The sequence below is a fragment of the Microcebus murinus genome, chromosome 24 (genome assembly GCF_040939455.1).
Source record: "Microcebus murinus isolate Inina chromosome 24, M.murinus_Inina_mat1.0, whole genome shotgun sequence".
In the NCBI taxonomy this organism is placed as follows: domain Eukaryota; kingdom Metazoa; phylum Chordata; class Mammalia; order Primates; family Cheirogaleidae; genus Microcebus; species Microcebus murinus.
In genome coordinates, this window is record NC_134127.1 from 3099563 (window position 1) to 3127379 (window position 27817).

General features: G+C 37.4%; 1 protein-coding gene across 6 annotated transcripts in view; it reads left to right on the forward strand.

Annotated features, from left to right (window-relative positions):
- Positions 1 to 27817, forward strand: part of LOC105866636 (disintegrin and metalloproteinase domain-containing protein 32-like) — a 162704-nt gene that overhangs the window by 42945 nt on the left and 91942 nt on the right. For all 6 annotated transcript variants that reach the window (XM_075997224.1, XM_075997228.1, XM_075997226.1 and 3 more), the window contains 3 exons: positions 20552 to 20620; positions 24454 to 24525; positions 24724 to 24890. In XM_075997224.1, coding sequence (XP_075853339.1) covers positions 20552 to 20620; positions 24454 to 24525; positions 24724 to 24890 — 308 coding nt within the window. The remainder of the gene's footprint in view (positions 1 to 20551; positions 20621 to 24453; positions 24526 to 24723; positions 24891 to 27817) is intronic.

Below are 27817 nucleotides of genomic sequence, written 5' to 3' on the forward strand. Positions count from 1 at the left end.
CCTCCATTGTTCTGGATCCGTTGACTGCCAGAGGCAAATTACCTGTCTCCTAACTCCCTCCAGTAGCTGCTCAGACCAGTCCCTCCCCCACCCAGTGCATTCCAGGCACAGAGCTCTGGGGAGTTCAAGATGCTTCCCACTATCGTTTTCTCCACAAAGCCCCATGTCTCCTGCCACGATTTTGCACGGACTTCAGGCAGCCCCCTGTCTGAGTGGGAGTGGAGGTCAGTGGGGAAGCAGGACGTTCTCCTGTGGGTCTCATCCCACTGTACTCGCTGGCCAGGCAGGTGTAGCTGTCCCACGCTCTATTTTCTATTGTTTGTTTCACACTTCCCAGATTTCATGATCCTATCTCCCATTCAACTTTTTTTCACGTTTTGTGTGTCCCACGCTGATTGCTGATTCACATCACTGTTCTTTCAGGGGAGTGATCCACTCAGTGTAGTATACCATGATCTTATGCCTCTTTCTCTGGGGGCAGGAATCCAGAAGGTCACCTTTACCACGCCATCTTTTCTTAACAATTTCTTTGAAACCTACATTACGTTTTCTTCTTGCACTAATCTATTGTTTACTCTTTATGACTCACTTTATATTAGTTTTTTTTTTATTTGAGAATTTTCCTGGGCTACATACCTTTTGGTTATAAAATTTGTTTTTGTATAGTTTGAGTCAAAGTTATAAGTGTGCCCTTCACCCAGTTAGTGTGCATTGTACCTGTTAGGTGTGACTTTTTCCTATACCCTCCCTCTCCTTGTCACCTACTTGATTTCTTGTGAGTTTTGCTTCCGTATGTGCACATAAGTGTTCATTGATTAGTTCCAGTTTAGTATTTTGTACATGTGGTTCCATTCCTGCGATAACGTCACTAAGAAGAACGTTCTCCATTTCCATCCAGGTTGTTACAAAAGATAATATATCACCATTTTTTTTATGGTTCCGTGGTATACATATACCACATTCTATTAATCTACTCATGTATTAATTGGCACTTGAGTTGTAAATTCAAATTAAACAGAGTTGCTATAAACATTCGAGTGCAAGTGTCTTTTTTTTTTACATTTCAGAATATTATGGGAGTACCAAATACTTTGGTTATACAAATTGCCTTTACATTGCCCAAGTCAGAGCTACAAGAGTACCCATCCCTCAGAGAGTGCACATCACACCTGTTAGGTGTGAATTTACTCATCCCTTGCCTACCCTCTCCCACCTACCTGACACCTGATGAATGTTACTTCCCATATGACCACGTTAGTGTTGATGAATTATTACCAATATAATGGTGAGTACATGTGGTGTTTGTTTTTCCATTCTTGTGATGCTTCACTTAGAAGAATGGGCTCTAGCTCCATCCATGATAATATAAGAGGTAGTCTGTCATTTTTTCTTATGGTTGAGTAGTATTCCATAGTGTGTATGTATGTATGTGTGTATCTATCTATCTATATATATGTATGTATGTATGTATATATATGTATGTGTGTGTGTATATATATATATACACACACACACATACATACATACACTACCTTTTATTAATTCCCTCATGTATTGATGGGCACTTGGATTGTTTCCATATCTTTGTAATTGTGAATTGTGCTGCTATAAGCATTCAAATGCAGGGTCTTTTTTATGGAATGTATTTTTTTCCTTTGGGTAAATACCCAGTAGTGGAATTGCTGGATCAAATGATAGTTCTACTTTTAGTTCTTGGAGGTATCTCCATATTAATTTCCATAGAGGTTATACTAGTTTACAGTCCCATCAACAGTGTGTAAGTGTGCCTTTTTCTCTGCATCCTTGCTAGCATCTGTTGTTTTGTTACTTTTTGATAAAAGCCATTCTCACTGGAGTTAGGTGATATCTCATTGTGGTTTTGATTTGCTTGTCCTTGATGATTAAAGATGTTGAACATTTTTTAATGTGTTTGTTGGCCATTAGTCTATCTTGTTTTGAAAAGTTTCTATTCACTTTTTAATGGGATTTTTGGTTTTCTCTTGCTGATTTTCTTGAGTTCTTTGTAGATGCTGGTTATTAGCCTTCATCAGATATACAGCATGCAAATATTTTCTCTCGAGCTATAGGTTGTTTATTTGCTCTATTGATTGTATCCTCAGCTATGCATAAGTTTTTTAATTTGATCCGGTCCTATTTATTTATTTTTCTTGTTGCTGTAATTGCTTTTTTGGTCTTCTTCATAAATTCTTTGCCTAGGCCGACATCTGTAAAAGTTTGTGCAACATTTTCTTTTAGAATTCATATAGTTATATGCCTTAGGGTTTAAGTCTGTTATCCATTGTGAATTAATTTTTGTGAGTGGTGAGAGGTGCAGATTCTGTTTCAGTCTTCTTGATGTGGCTATCCAGTTTTCCCAGCACTGCTTATTGAATAGAGATTCTTTTCCCAGTGTATTTTTGTGTGCTTTGTCAAAGATCAGATGGCAATAGAAGGATGGATTCATATCTGGGTTCTGGGTTCTGATCCATCGATCTATGTCTGTGTTCTTGTGCCAATACTATGCTGCTTTAAACTGAAAACTGAAGAAGTGACTGTATGTATTTTTTAAACAACCATCTAGAAATTCTGAAAATAAATAACCAAAAGAACTCAGAAAATGTGTTTTACAGCTGCTTAGACACAACCACAGAGAGAATTAGTGAACTGTAAGACGTCTTATAAAAACTATAAAAGTATTCAGAATGTCGTAGGAGAAAACTACAGAAAATATATGTAAAAGCATAAAAGAAAAAGAAGATATAATGAAAAGCAATTAGAATCTCAGGAGAGGAGACAAGGAAAATGGGTCAAAGGCAATTTTGATAAGAATTTGATTGAGAATTGTCCAGAGTTGATGAAAGATACACATCCTCAGTTTGAAGAAATGTGATAAATCCCAAGTAAGATTAATTAAAAGAATTACACTGTTATGTTTCATAGTTAAACTGCAGGAAATCAAGGCACAGTGGAAAATATTGGAAACTAACAAAGAAAATGGTTAATATTCAAAAGGAGAACAGACTAAGAGCCTACTTTTTAACAAGAGGAAGAAAGTTGAAAGAGAGGATAAATGTCATTTCAATATGCTGAAGGTAATAATTGCCAACTTGGATTTTAATATACCAATAAAGCATTCTTCACAAATAAAAGCAAAATGAATTATATTTTCAACAAACAAAAAATGAGAGACTTTGCCAGCAACAGACTTTCACTAAAATTTTTTTGAAGGGTATTTTTTATGCAGAAGGAAAATAACTCTTGAAGAATGGTCTGAATATCGGAAGGGATAATAAGCAGCAAAACGAGTGGTAGATATGTATCAATGTAAAGAAACATTGATTATGTAGAAAAACTAATTTTTATGGTTAAAAATATAGATAATTAAAATACCCAATAACAAATGCATATAAATTATAAGGATATAGACAAAGTTAAAGTGATCTGTGTTTCTTGCATTATCTAGGAAAAGGGTAAAGATGTTGATAAACATAAAGTGCATAGCTTTTCTCAGAAAAACATCCTTTAACACTCCTTGTGCAGGTCTGCTTATATTGTTTTGTTTGAGTTATTGTTTGTATGAAAAAGCATTTATTATCCATGATTGAAGTATGTTCTTGCTGGGTAGTGAATCTGGGAAGACAGTGTTTTTCTTGAACACTTTCAATTTGTTACTTCATTGCTTGCATGGTTTCTGAAGAGAATTCTGTAATTCTTTTCTTTGTTACTTTGCATGTAATTTCTCCTTTGCTCTGGCTGCCTTCAAGATTTCTCTTTATCTTTGGTTTTCACCAGTTTGAATGTGAAGTACCCATATTTCTTTTATTTGTTTTCGATAGTTACTATTCTCTCTCTCTCTCTGTCTTACTCTCTCTCAATGCCTTCCTCCTTCCCTCTCCCCACTTCTCCTTTTTAGATTACAAGTATATTATTAATAGAGCACTTGACAATGTCCCACAGCTCATGGATGCTCTGTTCTCCACCCTCTACTTTTTTCTCTTTGTATATCAGTTCATGTAATTTCTGTTGACATATCTTCAGGTTCACAGATTCTTTTTTTTTTAAATTTATTTTATTTTATTTTTTATTTCGGCATATTATGGGGGTACAGATTTTAAGGTTTCAATAAATGCTAATTTCCCCCCCTCCCCCCACAAGTCTGAGTCTCCATCATGACCATCCCCCAAATGGTGCACATCTCACTCATTATGTATGTATATACCCGCCCCCCTCCCCCCTCCCACCTGCCCAATACCCTATTACTGTAGTACCTATGTGACCACTTAGGTGCTGTTCAGTTAATACCAATTTGCTGGTGAGTATATGTGGTGCTTGTTTTTCCATTCTTGGGAAACTTCACTTAATAGTATGGGTTCCAGCTCTAACCAGGAAAATATAAGACGTGCTATGTCACCATTGTTTCTTAGAGCTGAATAGTACTCCATGGTATACATATACCACATTTTATTAATCCATTCTTGGATTGATGGACACTTGGGCTGTTTCAACAGCCTTGCAATTATGAATTGTACTGCTATAAACATTCGAGTGCAGGTGTCTTTCTTGTAGAGTGTCACTGGATCTTTTGGGTAGATGCCCAGCAATTGGATTGCTGGATCAAATGGTAGAATCACTTGTATCGCTTTAAGATATCTCCATATTGCTTTCCACAGAGGTTGAACTAATTTGCAGTCTCACCAGCAGTGTAGGAGTGCACCTCTCTCTCCGCAACCACGCCAGCATTTATTGTTTGGAGAATTTTTGATAAAGGCCATTCTCACTGGGGTTAAGTGATATCACATTGTAGTTTTGATTTGCATTTCCCTGATGATTAGAGATGTTGAGCATTTTTTCATATGTTTGTTGGCCATTCTTCTGTCTTCTTTAGAAAAGTTTCTGTTCAAGTCCTTTGCCCACTTTTTAATGGGGTTGATTTTTTCTTCCTGATTTTCGTGAGTTCTAAGTATATTCTAGTTATCAGTCCCTTATCGGATGCATAGGATGCAAAAATTTTTTCCCATTCTGTAGGTTGTCTGTTTACTTTCATGACTATTTCTTTGGCTGTGCAGAAGCTTTTTAGTTTGATCATGTCCCATTTATTTATTTTTGTTACTGCTGTGATTGCCTTTGGGGACTTCTTCATAAACTCTTTGCCCAGGCCAATGTCTAGGAGAGTGTTTCCAACTTTTTCCTCTAGAGTTCTAATAGTTTCATACCTTAGGTTTAAGTCTTATCCAGCGTGAGTTGGTTTTTGTGAGAGGTGAAAGGTGTGGGTCCTGTTTTAGCCTTCTACAGGTGGCTATCCAGTTTTCCCAGCACCATTTATTGAAGAGGGATTCTTTTCCCCAGCGTATGTTTTTGTCTGCTTTGTCAAAGATTAGCTGGCTATATGAGGATGGTTTTATATCAGGATTCTCAGATCTGTTCTACTGGTCAATATTCCTATTTTTGTGCCAATACCATATTGATTTAATTACTACAGCTTTGTAGTATAGTTTGATATCTGGCATATTAATGCCTCCCATTTTGTTTTTGTTGCCTAGGATTGCTCTTGATATTCGGGGTCTTCTTTGGTTCCATACGAAGCGTAAAATTATTTTTTCTATATCTGTGAAGAATGTTGATGAGATTTTAATAGGTATTGCATTGAATATGTAGATCAGTTTGTGTAGTATAGACATTTTGATGATATTGAGTCTATCGATCCACGAGCATGGTATGGATTTCCATCTGTTTACATCGTCTGCTGTTTCCTTCCTCAGTGTTTCATAGTTCTCCCTGTAGAGGTCTTTTACCTCCTTGGTTAAGTATATTCCTAGTTACTTTAATTTCTTTGTTGCTATTGTGAAGGGAATTGAGTCTTTGATTTGGTTCTCAATTAGATAGTTGTTGGCGTATATGAATGCCTCTGATTTCTGTGTATTGATTTTGTATCCTGAGACTTTGCTAAATTCATTGATCAGTTCCAGGAGTTTCTTGGTTGAATCCTTGGGGTTTTCTAGATACAATATCATATCATCAGCAAACAGTGAAAGTTTGATCTCTTCTGCCCCTATTTGGATACCTTTGATTCCATTTTCCTGTCTGATTGCTGTAGCCAAGACTTCCAGCACTATGTTGAACAGAAGTGGAGATAGTGGGCAGCCTTGTCTGGTTCCAGTTCTAAGTGAGAATGATTTCAATTTTTCCCCATTCAGTATGATGTTGGCTATGGGTCTGTCATATATGGCTTGTATCATTTTTAGGTATGTCCCTTCTATGCCGATTTTCTTAAGTGTTCGTATCATGAAAGGGTGTTGAATTTTGTCAAAATTTTTTTCTGCATCTATTGAAAGAATCATGTGGTCTTTGTTTTTGCTTCTGTTTATGTGGTGAATTGCATTTATAGATTTACATATGTTGAACCATCCCTGCATCCCTGGGATGAAGCCCACTTGGTCGTGGTGGATTATTTTTTTGATAAGTATCTGGATTCGGTTAGCTAAGATTTTGTTGAAAATTTTTGCATCTATATTCATTAGGGATATTGGTCTGTAGTTTTCTTTTTTTGTTGCATCCTTTCCTGGTTTTGGGATCAGAGTAATATTCGCTTCATAAAAGGTGTCGGGGAGGTTTCCGTTCTTCTCGATTTTGTGGAATAGTTTCTGCAAGATAGGTACTAGATCTTCTTTGTAAGTGTGGTAAAATTCGGGTTTGAAGCCATCTGGACTGGGACTTTTCTTTTTAGGGAGATTTTTAATTGCTGTGTCTATTTCAGCTGTTGAGATTGGTCTGTTCAGGGAATCTATTTCTTCCTGGCTGAGCTTAGGGAGGCTGTGTGTTTCTAGAAATTTGTCCATTTCCTCCACATTTTCCAGTTTGTGTGCATAAAGATTTTTGTAGTATTCATAAATTGTATCTTGTATCTCTTTGGGATCAGTTGTGATATCTCCTTTTTTATTCCTGATGGAGCTTATTAGAGATGTCTCTTTTCTGCTTTTCATTAGCTTAGCCAATGGTGTGTCAATTTTGTTTATTTTTTCAAAGAAACAACTTTTTGTTTTATTAATCTCCTGAATAGCTTCCCTATTTTCAATTTCATTTAGTTCTTATTTGATCTTGTTGATTTCACTTCTTCTGCTGTGTTTGGGGCTGGTCTGTTCTTCTTTTTCCAGCTCTTTGAGTCGTTTCATTAGATTGCCTATTTGTGATCTTCTTGTCTTTTGGTTATAGGCATTTATGGAGATAAACTTTCCTCTCAGAACTGCTTTAGCTGTGTCCCAGAGGAGTTGATAACTTGTCTCTCCATTGTCGTTTTCTTCGTAGAACTTTTTTATTTCCGTCTTGACTTCTTCATTTACGAAGTAGTCATTTAGTAGGAGGTTGTATAATTTCCACGTTTTTGTGTAGAAATGTGAGTTTCTGTTTGGGTTGATTTCTAGTTTTATTCCACTGTGATCTGAGAAGGTACATGGTATGATTTCTATTTTTTTAAATTTCTTGAGATTTGCTTTGTGTCCTAGGATATGGTCAATCTTAGAGAATGTCCCATGAGCTGATGAGAAGAACGTATATTCAGTGGATTTGGGGTAGAATGTTCTGTAGATGTCTGTCAGACCCAATTGTTCTAGAGTTTTGTTTAAGTCCATTATTTCTTTATTAATATTCTGTTTGGAGGATCTGTCTCGTGCCATCAGTGGAGTGTTGAAATCTCCGGCGATTATGGAGTTGCTATTAATCCATTTGCTTAGCTCCAGTAAGGTTTGCTTTATGAATCTGGGTGCACCTAAGTTGGGTGCATATATATTTAAAATTGTTATCTCTTCTTGTTGGACTGTGCCCTTCACCATTATATAATGACCCTCTTTGTCTTTTGCTACTTTTGTTGGTTTAAAAACTAAATCTTCTGAAATTAGAACTGCCACACCAGCCTTCTTTTGGCTTCTATTTGCTTGGAATATTGATCTCCACCCTTTTATTTTTAGTCTATATGCATCCTTGCAGGTTAGATGTGTTTCCTGAAGACAGCATATACTTGGCCTGTATTTTCTTATCCATTTAGCCAGCCTATGTCTCTTGAGTGGAGAGTTTAAGCCATTCACATTTATTGAGAGAACTGATAGGTAAGCTAGATTACTGTTCATTCTGTTGGGTTGGATGTTGTTGCTGTGATTTCTGTCTTGAGCCATTGTAATATCTGGCCTTTAATAACTTTGGGTTTTGGTTGTTTTTATATTCGTGGGTTATTATTATGATGTTCTGTGCGTAACGCTGTTTTAAGTACTTCTTGTAGGGCTGGTCTTGTCTTGGTGAATTCTCTGAGCCTTTGCTTGTTTGAGAATGTTTTTATTTCTCCTTCATATACGAAGCTTAGTTTTGCAGGGAATAATATTCTAGGCTGGGCATTGTTTTGTTTCAAAAGAGTGAGAATGGGGCCCCAGTCTCTCCTTGCTTGTAAAGTCTCATTAGAGAAGTCTGATGTTATTCGAATTGGCTTTGCCTTGTATGTTACTTGCTTCTTTCTTTTTACAGCTCTTAGAAGGGCCTCTTTAGTTGATATATTGGTCAGTCTGATGACTGCATGTCGTGACGTCTTCCTGTTTGTATTGAATCTCCCAGGGGTCCTCTGAGCTTCTTGAACTTGTATATCAAGGTTTTGAGCAAGGCCTGGGAAATTTTCCTCTATTATATCTTCAAACAGCTTGTCCAAGCCTTGAGTGTTGTCTTCTTCCCCTTCTTGTAACCCTATGACCCTCACATTAGGTTTCTTCACATAATCCCACAGCTCTTGTTGGCTTTACTCTTTACTCTTGTTTGTCTGTTCTATTTCTGTGACTGATTTATTTAATTGGAGGGTGTTATCTTCAAGCTCTGAGATTCTTTCTTCTGTTTCATCTACCCTGTTCTTGAGACTTTCCACTGTATTTTGTAGTTCCTTGAATTGATTCTTCATTTCCAGGAGTTCGGTTACACTTTTCTTCATTGTGTCTATTTCTTTTCCCATATCCTGGAGGCTTTTTGTGGTTTCTTTGTGTTGATTATTGAGTTGTTGTTGCAGCTGGGTGAGTGTTCTTACGATCCACATACGAAATTCCTCTTCTGTCATATTGGTTGCCTGATTTTGGTTGGTGTCCGTTTCTAGGGGGCTGGTGCTCCTCTTTGGGGGTGTGTTTTCCGTTTGGTTCTTCATATTTCCTGAATTCTTTTGGTGATTTCTTCCCATGTCGATCAGTTGTTGTTTCTTTCCTTTAGGTTATTTTTTGGGTATTCACACACCTTGTTTAGTTTCTGAGGCGTTAGGTGGTATCTGTGCATGAGATTGGACCACTCCCTGTATATTGAGTCAGTGGGTGCCGTGGAAAGGCTGTGCGAGATGCCGTCCCTGTCAGTAGGTGGCGTTTGCTTGGAGGAACAGGCTATGCTGTTGACTTTGTATCCTGTTATCAGCTCTTGTTCTGGGCGGAGCTGGGTTGGGTGAGCCTGCCCTCAGGCCGTTAGCAGGGGTCAAAGTTCTGTTTTCTGCTTCCAGGGAAAGCTGTCAGGGCAGGGCTGGAATGGTTCCGCTCAGCCAGAAAGTCTGCGTGTGGGGGTGGGTCTGTTTGAGACCCCCAGTCTGGAGCGGGCCTCTCTTCTTTCCACCCTCCCCAACTCCGCAGCTACTCCTGGGTCTCTGCCAGCAGGCCAGACCACAAGCCACCAGGCCTCCCCGGACTGTGATGCCGGCGGGGAGGTTCCCTGCATAGGAACGCCACCTGGGTTGGGCGTACGGCCTCCTCCTGGGAGGAGTGTTGCCCTCTAGGATGCCGATCCGCCCCTGGAGGCACACACACCTCAATAGGCTGTTCGCGTATAACCCTTCTGTGCCCCGGGCAATGCTAGCCCTTGGTGCAGGGGATCTGGTCTGCAGGTCCAACCTCTGGGTCCCAGAGTTCGAACTCTATCCCCACAGGGAGAGGAGTTCCGGTCCCAATTCACCCACAGGGAGCCCAAGCTGGGTCTATGTCTCTCAGACTCTGAGTCGGCACTGTTCTCCTGGTGACACCATGCCAGCAACACCTGGGAGGTCTGGCGGGTAGGGAGCTCACAGTCTGAGTTCCCCTGAGTCAGCTGTAGGGTCCCAAAAGGGAAGGTCCCGTTCCCTGGAGGTGCCTCTGGCTGATGGCTATATTGTCTCTCTGGGCAGCCGTGAGTAGGGGCGGCGGAGGGGTGGAGGAGGCAATATGGCGCCTGCCGCGCGGCTCGGGTCTGTGCACATGGAGGTGCCTGGAGGAAGTTGGGAACCTTGTGCCACATCTGCTACAGGCTCTCCACTGGCTGGCGGCCGTCTCTGGGCAGGTGTCCACAGGTCTCTCCACCTGTTGGGGAGCCCACCAGCAGTCCCAAATACAGGGGAGGGGAAACAGCAAATCCACCTACCTTTGCCACTGGTCTCGGGGCTGCTCCTGTGGTCTCAGCCTCTAGTTCTCCTCTGCAGCCTCCTCCCGTGGAGTCTCCCAGGGTCTCAGGTACCCCTTCTTCCGGCCTTGGTCCGCTGTATGCTCGTCTTCTTGCTTCTTTTTTCTATTTTCTGCTAGAATCTGTCTTTTCTGCAGAGACACTCTGTCTGGCGGTGTTTCTCATCCGCCATCTTGCCTACTCTCCTGGGGTTCACAGATTCTTTCCTCAGCTATGTCATTTACTCCTGAGCCCCTTGAAGAAGCATCTTTTATCTCTTCTGGGTTTTTTTTTATTTGTAGCATTCTAATAGATTGTTCCTTACAGTTTTTATTTTTGCTACAATTCTTATCTTTTCATGAGGGATGTCAACATTTTTTCCTAGAGAATTTTACATATTAATAACATATTAAATAATGTCATTTTAAATTAGCTGATAATTGTAGTTTTGGGGTTATATTTGAATCTTGTTCTGTTGATTATTTTGTTTCTTGAGAGTGAATACCTCTTCTCTTATATATTCCTTTTGCCTTACGATTTTTTTGTGCAAAGCCAAACATTACATCTAGGGCAGCACAGACTAAGGTAGGTAGTATTTATTACTGGAAATGGGCACACCTCTTCTGCTAGGCCTTTCCTATGGGACATTGAGTCAATCTGGTTAAGAGCTCAGAGGGTTTGGGTTTTGCTGTTGTCTTGGTTTCTTTTAGTTCAATACTGGCTTAAAACTTCTGTGGTATTACATTTTGTTTGGGGTGGAAATTTTATTGCTGGCAGGTTTCTATTTTTGATGTCCCTAATTTTCTTTTAGTATTAGGCTTTTTTGTGTGTGAGCTTGCACCTCAGAGAGGACCTCTCCATGAGCCTGTCCCTCCTGCTGCTTGCTTGTTATTAGGTGATTGCTAGCCTGGTTGTGGACAGTGGGAGAATATTTTCTGTTGTCTGGGTCCTGAGTTATTTAGGCAAGGTCTATGTGCTTGAGTCTTGAGGATGAGGCTTTCTCACTTACCCCACCTCTCCTCCATCAGTAGGAGGCCTGTGATGCAGAGGTCCCCAACATTTTTGGCACCAGAGACTGTCTTTATGGAAGACAGTATTTCCATGGGGGGGCGTGGTTTGGGGATGATTCAAGCATATTACATTTATTGTGCAGTCAAACCTCTCTGCTAATGATAATCTGTATTTGCAGCTACTTCCCAGCACTAGCATCACCACCTCAGCTCCACCTGAGGCCATCAGGCATTGGATTCTCACGGGGGTACGTAACCTAGGTTCCTCGCATGTGCAGTGTACAGTAGGGTTCCCACTCCTGTGAGAATCTAATGCTACTGCTGATCTGACAGGAGGCGGAACTTATACAGTGATGCCAGCAATGGGGAATGGCTGTTAATACAGAGGAGGCTTTACTTGCTCACCCACTGCTCACCTCCTGCTGTGGCCCGGTGTGTAACAGGCCATGGACTGGTACCAGTCTGTGGCCTGAGGATGGGGACTGCTACTCTGATGCACTGGGCCCAGATAGTTTTCTTACCCCCTCCCGAGCTTAGAGAGTTTTTTTTCTTTTTGTTTCTTCCCAACCATAGAAGGTCTTCACCTGTGTTTTGAGGACAACAGGGTTTTCTGTCTTTCCATCAGCAGTTTAGGACTTCTGTTACATAGGGAGAGATATCTGGGCAGCGCTTTTTGTCCTTCTTGTGTTGGTAGCTACTTCCCTCTAGGCCTGTACTATGAGACAGGCTTTCTCGGGTCTCTGGTCCTTCCCCAGACATTCTCAGGAATACCCAATGAGGTTGTATAGAAAAGAGTCTTTGAATTTTGTCAAATGCTTTGTCTGCATGTATTGAGAGGATCATATGGTCTTTGTTTTTGCTTCTGTTTATATGGTGAATTACATTTATAGATTTCCATATGTTTAACCATCTCTGCATCTCTGGGATGAAGCCCACTTGGTTGTTATGGATTATTTTCTTTGTAAGCACCTGGATTAGATTGGTTGGGATTTTGTTGAGAATTTTTACATCTATAATTCATAAGGAATATTGGTCTGTAGGTTTCTTTTCTTGTTGCATCCTTTCCTGGTTTCGGTATAAGGGTTATGTTCACTAATAAAATGTGTTAGGGAGAATTCCATCCTTCTCAATGTTGTGGAATAATTTCTGCAGAATAGGCACCAGTTCTTTACCACACCTGTAGGTGTGGTAAAATTCAGACAACATGAAACCATGTTGTCCAGGACTTTTCAGGAAGGTCTTTTATTGCTGTTTCAATTTCAGTACTTGATATTAGTCTGTTCAGGAATTCTTTCTTCTTGGTTGAGCCTAGGGAGCCTGTGTGTTTCTAAGAAATTGTCCATTTCCTCCAGATTTTCCAGTTTGTGTGCATAGAAGCTTTTGTAGTATTCATAAATTGTATCTTGTATCTTCAGGGCATCAGTTGTAATTTTTCCTTTATTGTTCCTGATGGAGCTTATTAGAGATTTTTCTTTTCTGCTTTTCATTAGTCTAGCCAAAAGTGTGTCAATTTTGTTTTTTTTTTTCAAAGAACCAACTTTTTGTTTCATTAATCTTCCTTATGGTTTCCCTGTTGTCAGTTTTGTTTAGTTCTGATTTGATGTTAATGACTTGACTTCTTCTGTTGGGTTTAGGGTCGGTCTGTTCTTCTTTGTCCAGCTCTTTGAGAGGATTCATTAGGTTGTCTATCTGTGATCTTTTTGACTTTTGGATATACGCATATATGCGAATAACCTTTCCTCTCAGGACTGCTTTAGCTGTGTCCCACAGGTTTTGGTAACTTGAGTCTCCTTTGTTATTTAGTTCAAATAATCTTTTGATTTCCATCTTGATTTCCTCATTTATGAAGAGATCATTCAGCAGAAGATTGTTTAGTTTCCATGACTTTGTATAGAAATGAGAACTCCTATTAAGATTGATTTCTACATTTATTCCATTGTGGTCTGAAAAGATACATGGTATAATTTCTATTTTTTAAAATTTTTTGAGACATGCTTGGTGTCCTAGGATATGGTCAGTCTTAGAGAATGACCCATGAGCCGATGAGAAGAATGTATATTCAGTGGTTTTGGGGTAGAATGTCCTATAAATGTTAGTCAGGCCCATTTGTTGTAGAGTCCTGTTTAAGTCCATTATTTCTTTGTGGATTTGTTGTTTGGAGGATCTGTTCTGTGCTGTCAGTGGGGTGTTAAAGTCTCCGACTATCATGGTGTTGTTGTTTATCCATTTGCTTAGATCAAGTAGAGTTTGCTTTATGAATCTGGGTGCACCAAGGTTGGGTGCATATATATTTAGAATTGTTATGTCTTCTTGTTGAACTGTACCCTTTACCATTATATAGTGACCTCCTTTGTCTTTTATTACCTTTTTTGACTTAAAAGCTAAGTTAACTATAATCAGCACTGCCATGCCAGCTTTCCTTTGGCTTCTATATGATAAGAATGGTCAACAAAATAGGCATAGACGGGGCTTATCTAAAAATGATACAAGCCATATATGACAAACCCACAGCCAGTATCATACTGAATGGGGAAAAGTTGAAAGCATTCCCCCTTAGAACTGGAACCAGAAAAGGTTGCCCACTATCTCCACTTCTTTTCAACATAGTTCTAGAAGTCCTTGCTACAGCAGTCAGACAAGAGAGCGGAATTAAGGGCATCCAGATAGGACAAGAAGAGATCAAACTCTCACTGTTTGCTGATGACATGACATTATACCTAGAAAATCCCAAGGATTCAACCAAGATACTCCTTGAACTGATAAATGAATTTGGTAAAGTCTCAGGATACAAAATAAACACACAGAAACGAGAGGCATTTATATACACCAACAACAGTACAAGTGACAACCAAATCAGAGACTCAATTCCCTTTAAAATAGCAACAAAGAAAATAAAGTACCTAGGAATATATTTACCTAAGGAGGTAAAAGACCTCTACAGAGAGAACTATGAAACACTGAAGAAAGAAATAGCAGAGGATGTAAACAGGTAGAAGACCATACTATGCTCATGAGTCGGCAGAATCAACATTGTTAAGATGTCTATACTACCAAAAGTGACCTACAAAGTCAATTCAATCCCTATTAAAATACCATCATCATTTTTCACAGATATAGAAAAAATAGTTTTACGGTTCATATGGAACCAGAGAAGACCATATAGCAAAATCAATCCTAGGCAATAAAAACAAAATAGGAGGAATCAATTTATCAGATTTCAAGCTATACTACAAGGCTATAATAAATAAAACAGCTTGGGACTGGCACAAGAACAGAGACATTGACCAGTGGACCAGAACACAGAACCCAGATATAAAACCATCTTCATATAGCCAACTAATCTTTGACAAAGCAGACAAAAAAATACACTGGTGAGAAGAATCCTTATTCAATAAATGGTGCTGGGAAAACTGGATAGCCACATGCAGAAGACTGAAACGGGACCCACACCTTTTACGTCTCACAAAGATCAACTCACGCTGGGTAACAGACTTGAACATTAGATGTGAAACTATTAGAATCCTAGAGGAAAATGTTGGAAATACTCTTCTTGACATTGGCCTAGGCAAAGAATTTGTGAAGAAGACCCCAAAGGCAATCACAGCAGTAACAAAAATAAATAAATGGGACCTGATCAAATTAAAAAGCTTCTGCACAGCCAAAAAACTGTCAAGAAAACAGACAACCCACAGAATGGGAGAAAATTTTTGCATGCTACACATCTGATAAAGGGCTGATAACTAGAATCTATTTAGAACTCAGGAAAATCAGCAAGAAAAAAATCAAACAACCCTATCAAAAAATGAGCAAAGGACATGAACAGAAACTTCTCAATAGAAGACAGAATAATGGCCAACAAACATATGAAAAAATGTTCAACATCTCTAATCATCAGGGAAATGTAAATCAAAACCACAGTGAGATATCACTTATCTCCGGTAAGAATGGCCTTTATCAAAAAGTCCCCAAACAATAAATGTTGGCATGGATGAGAAGAGATAGGAACACTCCTGCACTGCTGCTGGGACTGAAAACTCATTCAACCTCTGTGGAAAGCAATATGGAGATACCTTAAAGCGATACAAGTAGATTTACCATTTAATCTAGCATTTCCACTACTGGGCATCTACCCAAAAGATCAAAAGTCACTTTATGAAAAAGACACCTGCACTCGAAAGTTTATAGCAGCACAGTTCATAATTGCAAAGTTATGGGAACAACCCAAGTGCCCATCAATACATGAGTGGATTCACAAAATGTGGTATATGTATACCATGGAGTACTACCCAGCTTTAAGAAAAAATGGTGATATAACACCTCTTGTATTTTCCTGGATAGAGCTGGAACCCATTCTACTAAGTGAAGTATCTCAAGAATGGAAAAACCAGCACCACATGTACTCACCAGCAAATTGGTATTAATGGATCAACACCTAATTGGACATATAGGAAAAACATTTATCGGGTGTTGGGCAGGTGGGAGGGGGGAGCAGGAGATGAGTATATACAAACACAGTGAGTTAGATGTGCAGCGTTTAGGGGATGATCATGCTTGAAGCTCTGACTCGAGGGGGAAGGGGAGGATGGGCAGTATACATAACCTTAACATTTGTAACCCCATAATATGCTGAAAGAAAAAAAGAAAAAAAAAAAAAGAAAAGAGTCTTTGAGAGATTGTTTACTGGATAGGCAAATATTTCGCTTGTGTCTTTTGTTTCCAGGAGTTTAATACACATATGCTTACACCTGGGTTTTATAAATTTTTGAAAGGTATTACTTAAATGTTAACTGCTTACATGATCCCCTGAATGTCTCCCATGTTTTCCCATGGGCTTGTGTGCCATCTGTCTGTGGAGGCATTTTTACTATTTTGCTTTTGAGCTTATTAATTTATCTGGACTTCTAGTATCAGATGGGTTGAAGAAAAATTATGATTTTGTAGATTAGTTGGATTTTTCTTGTTAACCCGGGGAATGACACTCTTTCCAGCTTTCCACATCTTAAGTGATATGCCTTACTATTTTTAATTCACATGGAGCATGTATGAAAAATAAAACATAAATTGAGTTACAAAGATAGTCTCATAAAAGTTTCCAAAGAATGAAATCAGATTTTTTTCTGATGCTAATATAATTTTTTATGCAGCAATAATAAAAAATACAGTAAAAAAGAAATTCAAATTTTTGTATCTTTGGAAATTGGAAATAAAAATAATATTTGTGAATAACCCATGGCTCACAGGAGAAATCATACTAGAAATTTGAAAATAGTTTTATCTAGATGATAAAGATACTATTAAGCTTATGGGATATGATAGTTAAGAGGGAAATTTATAGTCTTAAATGTATATATTGCAAAAGAAGAAAAAAACTAGAAATAAGCAAAGCCTCCACCTTAAGAAGTTAAAAATGCAAAAGAAACACAGAAACAAAGAAAGGAAGGGTGGAACCAAAAAATATAGGAGCAAAAATCAATCAGTGTAAAACCAAGCATCTGATAGAAATGATGAAGGGAACTTAAAAATGACCAGTAAAGTGGAAAACTCCTTCAGGTATTGGTCAAAAAAGGAAAAGTATGAATGTCAGGAATAAAATGGGTACTATCACTGCAGATCATTCAATTAATGAAAAGATGAGTATATTACGAACAACTTTGGGTGAAGACAACTCAAAATCCAATGAAATGGACAAAATCCTGGGGGGAAATCTTACCTATTTATTAATGTATAATGTTTTTCATCATCTCAAAACATTTTGGAATTAAAGTCCATTTTTGTCTGATATTAGTATAGCCATCCCAGTTTTCTTTTATTTATGATTTACATGGAATTTTTTCATCCTTTCACTTCAGCCTATGTGTGTCTTTGTAACTAAAGTACTTGTAAACAGTATATAGTTGGATCATATTTTTTAGATAGATTCTACCAATATCTTTTAATTAGACAGTTTAACATTTACATTTAAAATAATGATAAAGACTTTTTACATTTTGCTAATTGTTTTCTAAATGTCTTAGATCCTTTTTGTTTCTCAATTCCTCTATTATTACATTCTTTTGTTTAGTTGTTTTTTTTCTAGTGCATTATTTTGATTCTCTTCTCATTTATTTTTCTGTATATATTTTAGTTATTTTCTTAGTAGTTACCCTAGATATTACAATTATAACTTATAATTAACACCAGATTAGCTTTCACAGTATATAAAAACTCTGCTTCTATATGGATTCACCTTCTTTATGTTGTTGTTATCACAAATTATATCTTTGTGAATTACATTAACATAGATATATAATTACTGTTTTCCTTAACATAGATATATAATTATTGTTTTATGCATTGTCTTTTAAATCATCTGGGAAAAAGAGAGGGATTACAAAGCAAAAATGTAATAATACTGGCATCTATATTTACCAGTGTATTTACCTTTACAGTGTTCTTAACTTCTTTTATTGCTTCTGGTTACTGTCTAGTGTGCTTTCACTTTGGACTAAAGGACTGCCTTTAGAATTTCTTGTAGGGCAGAGTATTAGTTTACTAGGGCTGCCATAACAAAGTGAAGGTTTTGTTATGGCAGAGTGGGTGGCTCAAACATCAAGAATTTATTTTTTCACAGTTCTGGAGGCTAGAAGTTTGAGATCAAGGTGTTACCAAAGTTGGACATAGAATTCTTTGTTTACAGTCTTTTTCTTTCAGCAGTTTAAATGTCATCCCACTGCCTCCGTCCTCCATGTTCTCTAATGAGAAATTAGATATTATTATCGAAGATCCCTTGTTTGTGATGAACTGCTCTCTCTTGCTGTTTTCAAGGTACTCTCTTTATCATTGGCTTTTAACAATTTAACTATAATGTATGTTGGTGTGGATTCCTTTGAGTTTATTCTAGTTGGAGTTCATTGAGCTTCTTAGATGTTTAGATTCACAACTTTCATCAAATTTGGGAAGTTTTTCCCATTGTTTCCTCAAGTTTTCTTTCTTCCCTTTTTCTGTTCTTCTGGGCACTCACATCATGCATATGTTGTTATGTTTGATTGCGTCCCACAGGTCTCTTAGCTCTGTTGCTTTTTCTTCATTTGCTTTTTCTTCAGTCCAATAATCTTTTTTTTTTTTTTTTTTTTGAGACAGAGTCTCACTCTGTTGCCCAGGCTAGAGTGAGTGCTGTGGCGTCAGCCTAGCTCACAGCAACCTCAAACTCCTGGGCTCAAGAAATCCTCCTGCCTCAGCCTCCTGAGTAGCTGGGACTACAGGCATGCGCCACCATGCCCGGCTACAGTCCGATAATCTTGATTGATGGGAAGTTTGCTGATCTTTCTTCTGTCTGCTCAAGTCTGTTGCTGAATCCCTCTCGTGTATTTTCATTTGTTATTGTACTTTTCAGCTCCACAGTTTCCTTTTTATAATTTCCATATTCTTATTGACATTTTCTATGTGTTGTGGCATCATTCTTCTGGTTTCTTTTAGTTCTTTGTCCATGGTTTTACTTAGCTGTTTGAATACATTTAAAACAGTTAATTTATAGTCTTTGTCTACTAAGTCCAATGTTTGGGCTCCTCTAGGGGCAGTTTCTATTTCTGTTTTCCCTGGGAATGGGTCATACTTTCTTCTTTCATTTTATGTCTCATAATTTCTTTCTGTGGAAAACTGAACATTTGGCGTATTTTGATGTGATACTGCTGGAAATTAGATTTGCTCTCACTCCTCACTAGGGTCTTTTTGTTTTTTTTCTGCTTGTGATTTGTTTGTTTACTGACTTTTCTAAGGTAAAGAAATATTTTGTTAACAATATTACTGGGTAAGTTGTCACCTCACAATTTGACAGTGATTTCCTTAAATGACTGAGCAAAAAACCCCTAAAACACAAAAAAACCTTTTTCGGTTCTCACAGACGGACTCTGGGCACACCTGCGACACTTTCATTCTAGGTGTTTACAGCCCTGCCTTGGCCCTCCCTCCTGCTTGCACAGTGCCTACAGATCAGCCAGGAGAAAGTTAGTGTCTTCTCCAGTGTTTTCTTGAGAAAACACTTGTCCTGGGACTGTGGGTTGCCTTGTGTGTTTCCCAGTATGCGCCAAGTGTTTTCAGAGCCTTCATTTTCCCACCTGTGTCCTTCCCCAGTCTCTTCCTTCCTGGGCTTTTCAGCACGATTGCTGCTTGTCCCATCCCTTTTCCTTTGCTATAGGTGGCTGCAGCCAGGGTATTTGCCTTTAAATACTTTTCACAAACACCACCGGAGTCCTCTCCAGCCCTGTGAAAGTTTCAAGGTGGAGGACAAAGGAAAGCCCTTGAGCAAATCCTTTAGGAAGCCTCTGCACAGCTCAAAATGCACGGCCATAACTCTTTGAGAGCAAGTGTGGTACCTGTTCCTGTGGGGTTTGCTGTGGCACCAGCAAACCCCACAGGAACATGGACACCACTGAGCTGGATGTCGGGGATGGGGTGGGAGATGGGTGCATTCAAGCACCACAATATCTCTTACAGGAATTTAGCAGCTTCTTTTTTCTTTAAGCATTGTCCTGTTTTGTTTTGTTTTTCTGGGGGGGGGAATGGGGGTGATAGCCCACTTGTTTCTTACAATCTGGCAAACTGGCCAGATGTGTACAAGCAGGGGTTCCAAGACCAGGGGGTTGGTATGAAAGGTGACTTAGGATTGGCACAGAGCACTTCCACTGCATTTATTGGCTCAAGCAAGTTACAGGGCCAGCCTAGGTTGAGATGGGAAATAGAGTTATCACTTGATGGGAGGCACTGCAAAGTCATATTGCAAAGGACGTGGATACAGAAAAGAGTGGAAAAATGTAACCATTTTTAAAAATCCTTAACATCTGTGTAATTTATAAAGCATAGTTTTATTTCTGATATTGAAATGAAACAGATGGTTAGAAATGCTAGGTGTTTTATTCTTAGTTCACAAACTGGAAGCTGTAAATCTATTGAGATATATGTTATAACTTTATGACCAGTGTTCTTATTACTTGCATATATTGCCGTAAAACTCAAAGCACTTTATGTTGATATTAACCAATCGTATGAAGCAAACACCTTGCAATATCCTGTAAATGGTGTGTTAATAATAAAGAGTTCATGATAAACAAATTATGAAAATTTTCAAGATTTATATGCTGCTATTTATTTTCTAGTTGGAATCAGATGTTCCAGATTTATTTCCTCTTTATCTAGAAGTACATATTGTGGTGGACAATGCTTTGGTATGTATTTTGCTTTTTATTTGCTTTTAAATATTTGATGCAAATGTATCGACTATCCCAGTCCTCTTACTTGAATCTCATAGAAATAGTAGTGGGAAAATGTACAAACTGAAAAACTAGTCAAAACCATATTAGTTTTGTCAGAAATGTTTGTTTGTTTTTTTTTTTAATTTCAGCATATTATGGGGCTATAACGGTTAAGGATTGTCAGAAATGTTTTATTTTGAAATCTATCTATAACGATCCTGCAGAAGAAAATGATTTTTTTTTTTTTACTGGTACTTCATGTTTTCAGGGTCTCTCTTGATCCATACATACTATCTTTTAATGGTGATTTTGGTCAAAGTGAAATTCTTTAAACTTTTAATTCCTATTTTAGGAAGTCTTGAAGAGCAGTGTTTAAGGAATGTTTTAACTTATGAAATATTTATTGGGGAAAAAGTGGTAATAGTATAAATATATATATGAGAAGTACTTACATTATCATGTGTCAAGCTTTTTAAAGCAGTTTTTCGTAGTGTACCTGTTCCTGTCCATTATTTTCCTGATATAAAAGACACCTCTAGATCCTTAATTCTCATAAACAGTTTGAGGGCTTTTGAACTTTGGAAGCTTGGGGTGATAACTTAGTTTGCAGTCAACCACATTATGGTTTTATTTCTTCTAATATTTGAAAGATTTCAGAAAATAGGGGAAATACACTTTTCAGGTTTTATTCTGATGATAGCATTCATGTGTCACAACTGTGAAACACTACAGAGAATATGAGTAATATTCGTTACCAATTCTATTCTTTGGCTTGAGCTTGTCAGGAAGACAAAATTGAGATTAGAGACAGAAGGAATTTGGAGAAGGATATGAAAATACTTGATTTATTAAGGTACAGAGAAAAGGACAAAAGGAACATTTAAGAGAAAATTGAGACATTTAGGAGCAAATTAAGCTGTTTCTACTAAATATGACTGAGTTTCTTAGAAATGGTATAGGTTATGAAAATTCTTTTGTTTTAGAATTATAAAGTTTGAGAGTTGTTTTAAGAACTTCATGTCCAAATTGCCAGGCATGTGAGCCACATAATGCTGATTAAATATTTCTTCTCTGTGTATGCATTTATATATTCTTCAACAAAACAAACATTGAGGCTAGCTATAAAATCTATGTTACTATATGTTGAGCATATAAAGAAAAATAATACTGATATTTTATTCAGTGATTTTACAAATTATATGTCCACAACTGTAGCCTAGTGAATTTAGTGCCATGATTGAGGGAAGCATTTGGTACTATATGCTTATACTATAACAGTTTAATAATGGAAACAGACATGGAAACAAACAGCTGTAACTTGGTATGTTATTAATATCAGAGCATGCAAGTGGTGTTTTAAAATGCAAGTTTTATTCAGATATATTCAGGCCAACAGATTAGGAGATAATTGCTATTGAAAAGATAGCATGTTACTTTACAGTTTCTAATAGTAGGGAGCACTCCACATCATGCAGGGAGGACTCCACATCATGTAGGAAGCACACCACATCATGCCAGGGCCATGGGGAATGCACCAGGGCCATCTAGGAGACAGAGGACTCAAAGGGGACTTGTGATCAAGAGCTGCTATTGTGGTTTCAGTGAGAAAAAACAGGCAAAGCTGGGTAAGTAGGTTTAGGATGGCTAGTTCGAATAATTTCAGTGGGCCCTGAGGGTATACACTGTCCCTAGTCTCCTGATTCTTGGCCCTGGGGTAATTAGGGAAAGGGAATACTGGCTCTGAGTGTGAGGGCCTGGTGAAGTAGGCTCTGGCTTGAGTAGCTTGTATATGGAAGTTACACTCCAAAGCCAGTCATTTATTATCTCTAGGAATTGGCTGCCTCTGAGAGGGGTGGTCTTTCCAGGGTGAGCAAGGCCTCAAGATGTCAAAGCTTCAGCAATACAGAAGATAAGAAGGCATGATTAATACAGTAAGTCACATAATGAAGATAAGAAATGAGCGATGGGTGGAGGGTGGGGCCCAGGAAAATTTTGTGCAAAACCTTCTTTTGCAAGAGCACATAAATGTGAGAGAAGGTTCCTTTCAGGAAGCTCCAAGAAATTTAGTCTCATTAATATGTAGAGCTAAAAGAGATGTGAAAATAGATAAATTAAAGAATCAATAGTGTATTTAGATTTTTATCTAAATGTTATGGAGATTCATTGCCATATTTTAAGTGGGTGAGTGACATGTTTATATTTTAATCTTCGAGTCATCATTTTGGTAATAGTGTAGTGGCTGATTTGCTGGTGGGGAAATTGGAGAAGGAGGAACCATTTAAGAGACTATTCTAGTGATCAAGGTGAAAACTTATCAATTAGTGGTATTAGAAATGAAAATAAAGCCATAACTTTAAAAGTGACTGATGAAGTTGAATTAGAAGGACTTGTAAATGATTTGATTTATTCATTTACTTAACAAATTTATTGAACATCATCTAGATAGAAGTTGCTGTTCTCGTTATTGGGGATATGGCAGTGAATAAAAGAGAAAAATTTCTGCTCACAGGGAGCAAGTAGTATAATAAATGTGAGATGCAGTAGATGATACCATTCACTAAAGTAATGAAATATAAGTAGGAACAGATTTTTGAGGGAAGGTGATGAATTTATTTTTGAATATGTTTACTTTAGATATGAGTTTAGTTTGTGATAATTTGAGTGTCCTGTGGAACATCCAAGGCATGATATACTATAGAGCAGGGGTCCCCAACCTATGGTGAGTTGTATTATTATTTCATTATACATTATAATGTAAGAATAATGGAAATAAAGTACATAATAAATGTAATGTGCTTGAATAATCCTGGAGCCATCCCCTGTCTGTGGAAAAATTGTCTTTCATGAAAATGGTCTCTGGTCCCAAAAAAGGTTGGGGACCACTGCTGTAGAGAGAGTGTCTCTCTCTGTCTCTCTGTCTCTGTCTCTATCTCTCTCTCTCTCTCTGTGTATGTATGTATGTATATATACACACACACATATACAGTTTGACATTGTTGTAATCCAGAGTTTATTCAGATTTCAACAAATAATATATGTATATAAATATATACACACACTTATTTGTGTGTGCATTTGTGTATGTAAATTCATGCAATAGTATCACACAAGTAGCTTTGTGTTACCAGTGCCATAATTAAGATAGTCAACAGTCCCATCACTGCAAGACTCTCTTATGCCAACCCTGTAGAGTCACACCCATCCTCTCTCCTGCTTCTTAGCCCCTGGCAACCACTAAGCTGTTCTCCTTTATGATTTTCCAAATATTGCTTAAAGTTATCATTCAATATGTATCCTTTTAAGGTTTTTTTTTACACTTAGCATAATTTTCTTCAGGTTTGGCCCAGCTGTTCCATGTATCAGCAGTCAGTTCCTTTTTATTGCTGAGTCCTAGTCCATAGTAGGTACTACTGTTTGTTTAATCATTTAATTGTTGAGTTGTTTCCAGTTTTTGGCCATTATGAATAAAGCTGTTAAGGACATCCATGTATAGGTTTTTGTGTGGGCGTCAGTTTTTATTTCTTTGAAATAAATGCCCAGGAGTGAAATTGCTGGACCATTTAGTAAGTTCATTCTTTGTTTTGAAAGAAGTTGCCAAATTATTTTCCAGAGTGGCTATACCATTTTACATTCTTGCTAGCAATGTATGAAGGATACAGTTTATAATCATGTTTTATTAATTAATGTTTTATTTTGAACTGTTGAACCCCAAAGCAACCTCAAATCTGTGACAGTAGATGGAAAATAAATCTAAAAATATTATATAACAAATTGTGTTTAAATATAAAATTAATTATGTTTTTCAGTATGATTACTTGGGCTCTGATAGCATGATAGTAACAAATAAAGTTGTCGAAATTGTTGGACTTGTGAATTCAGTAAGTATTTTTCTTGTCATATGAAAAAATTCTTTGTTTTGAAATTATAATTTACATGAATTTGATGTGATATTTTTGTATAATTAAGTGATTGATGTAAACTGAGTGTGGAATTGTGAAAACATTGAATTAATTTCTAGGTTATTGTAAAATAACATAAAGATTAATTTTGCATGTATTTATCTCTTCTGTTTTTAGATGTTCACCCAATTTAAAGTTACTGTTGTGCTGTCATCATTGGAGTTGTGGTCAGATGAAAATAAGATTTCTACAGCTGGTGAGGCAGATGAATTATTGCATAGATTTTTAGAATGGAAACTGTCTTATCTCACCCTAAGGCCTCATGATATTGCATATTTATTCATGTAAGAATAATGTTTAAGTATTCCTAGAAAGAAAACAAAGATCTGTGGTATAATGTAACTTAATTTAGGGAATTGTTATTCATGTCTGACTATACATACTTTAATTATTTATTGTGTGCATTATTTAGGCCTTGTGCTCACTTTCTGATTGTCAGACAATAAAAAAGATAACTAACATTTATTTCTATGCTTATCAACCTTTTAAAAATGAAGATACATAGAGTTTTAAGAGGTTGAGCCATCTCAGGCCTCAACTCCAGAGCCAATACTCTGAACCACTACACAAAGAGATAGGATTTATCTTGTGAGGTTTATATTTTTATTATGAGCTTTGAACAAAGGATTGGTAAAGTAGGTTACAATATTTTATCCTAATGAATTTTTTGAATTATTTAAAAAAGTTTCTAAAGATAAATTATAGCTGTATATTTATAATATTATTCACATTAAATTTATTGGCAATAATCAGAAGATATCTTTCAATAAATCTGTATTTTAAAGTTGGCATGTCAGTATTTCCTTTTGTACATGTGGGATGAATCTTTCCCTCACATTTATGCCAGCAACAAATGTGATTGCTTTTTTACTTTTTTGCCAGCCTGATGGATATAAATTGATTAATGTCATTGACATCTTAATTTGCTTTCTTCCAATGTCTACTGGATTTGAGTATTTCCTTGTAATTTTTAAATTTTTCTTGTAATTTAGAAGGGTTTTTTTTGAATGTTTAGATCAGGTATCCTCAAACTACAGCCCGCGGGCCACATGTCACCCACCGAGGACATTTATCCAGCCCAGCAGGTGTTTTTGCTGCCACCGCCTGTCCTGCTTAGCTGCTGACTCGTCCCAGGCCCACAGTGCGCATTCTCTGACGGTCTCAGGGACAGTGAACTGGCCCCCTGTTTAAAAAGTTTGAGGACCCCTGGATTAGATATTAACCTTTTGTTTATCTGCATGACAAATACTTCTTCCATATCTGTAATTTTTCTGTGAACTTTTTTACTACATGAAAACTTCCACATTTCATATGGCTAAATTTCTGAATCATTTCTGTTTTACTTTTGGGTTTCCTATGTAGTGAAGAGGGTCTCTCACAGATCTAGATTTTAGTCTGCTCGATTTATTTTTTTGCATTTATATTACTCTTAAAAAGTAGGTCTTCAATACATCTTCAGCTAATTTTTATATAGCATAAAAGAGAGGTACAGTTTTGTTTTCTGCCACATGGATAGCCAGTTTTGCTATGAATTTAGCACTTTTGTCACATATTTGCCAAGTTCCATAAACAATCTGTTGGGATTTTTATAGAGATTAAAGGAACTCTATATATCAATTTGGGAAGAACTGACATGTTTACAATGTTGAATCTTTCAATCCATGCATTTGATAATGTTAAATATTGTAATCAATGATTATGGTACATCTTTCCATTTTTTTTAATTTCAAAATATTAAGGGGCTGGGATACAAATGTTTTAGGTTACATGTATCATTTTTGTAATGTTTGAGTGCTCGCTATATGTGTGCCCATCACCCAAATAGTACCCGTTAGATTGATTTATTCCCCTCCTCTCCTGCCCCCTCCCCCAGTTGTTTTCCACTGAGTTTTACTTCCCTGTGTGTACTTGTGTTCATCAGTTACTTCCAGTTTAATAATGAGTACATGTGGTGTTTGTTTTTTCCATTTTTATAATACTTGACTTAAGAGAATGGTCTCCAGTTCCATACAGATTGTTGCAAAAGGAATTAATTAATATTTTTTTATGGCTGAGTAGTACTCTATGGTGTACATATACCACTCATGAATTGATGGGCACTTGGGTTGATTCCACAGCTTTACAGTTGTGAACTGTGCTGCAATAAACATTCAAATGCATCTATTTTTTTGATATAATGAGTCAATACCCAGCAGTAGAATTGCTGGATTCAATGGTAGGTCTAATTTTAGTTCTTTGAGGAATCTCTATACTGTTTTCCATGGAGGTTGTATTAATTTCCAGTCCCACCAGTAGTGTATAAACATTCCTATCTCTCTGAATCCATGCCAGCATCTATTGTTTGGGGATTTTTTAACAAAAGCTGTTCTAACTGGGGTAAGCTGACATGTCACTGTGGTTTTAATTTGCACTTCCCCAATAATTAGTGATGTTGAGCATTTTTTCACATGTTTTTGTCTTTTTTTTTTACTGTTGTTGATTTAAAGTCTACTTTATCTGATATGAGAATGGCTACACCTCTCTCCTTTGCTTTCTGTTTGCATGGAATATTTTTTTCCTATCCCTTCACCTTGAATCTGTATGAATCTTTGTTGTTTAGATGTGTTTCCTGGAGACAGCAGATACTCAGATATTTGGGTTGTGTTTTTTCATCCATTCAGCCAGTCTATATCTTTGGAGTGATATATTCAGACCATTTATTTTGAGTATTAGTATTTACATGTGAGTTACTGTTTTGTTCATCACGTTGGGTGGTACCTTATTGCTTTGTTTCTCTCTAGTGCTATTGTATTATAAGACCTGTGAGCTTCAGCTTTTGGGTGATTTTACACTGGTGGGTATCTGTTGTGCTGATCTATGCCTAATGCAGTTCTGAGTATTTCCTGTTGGGCAGGACTAGTAGTGACAAATCCCCTTAGCATTTGCTTGTCTGGAAAAGTGTATTTCTCCATCATTTATGAAACTTTCTTTTGTAGTATATAAGATTCTTGGCTGGAAGTTGTTCTGTTTAAGAAGACTGAAGATGGGGCCTTAATTCCTTCTGGCTTATAAGGTGTCTGCTGTGAATTTTCTATTTACCCTCATGGATTTTCCTTTGTAGGTTATTTGTTGCTTTCATCTTGCTGCTTGTAGAATTTTTTCCTTCGTTTTGACTTTGGCCAAGTTGATGAGTATGTGTCTTGGTAATGTCCTAATTTGTTAGGATTCTTCC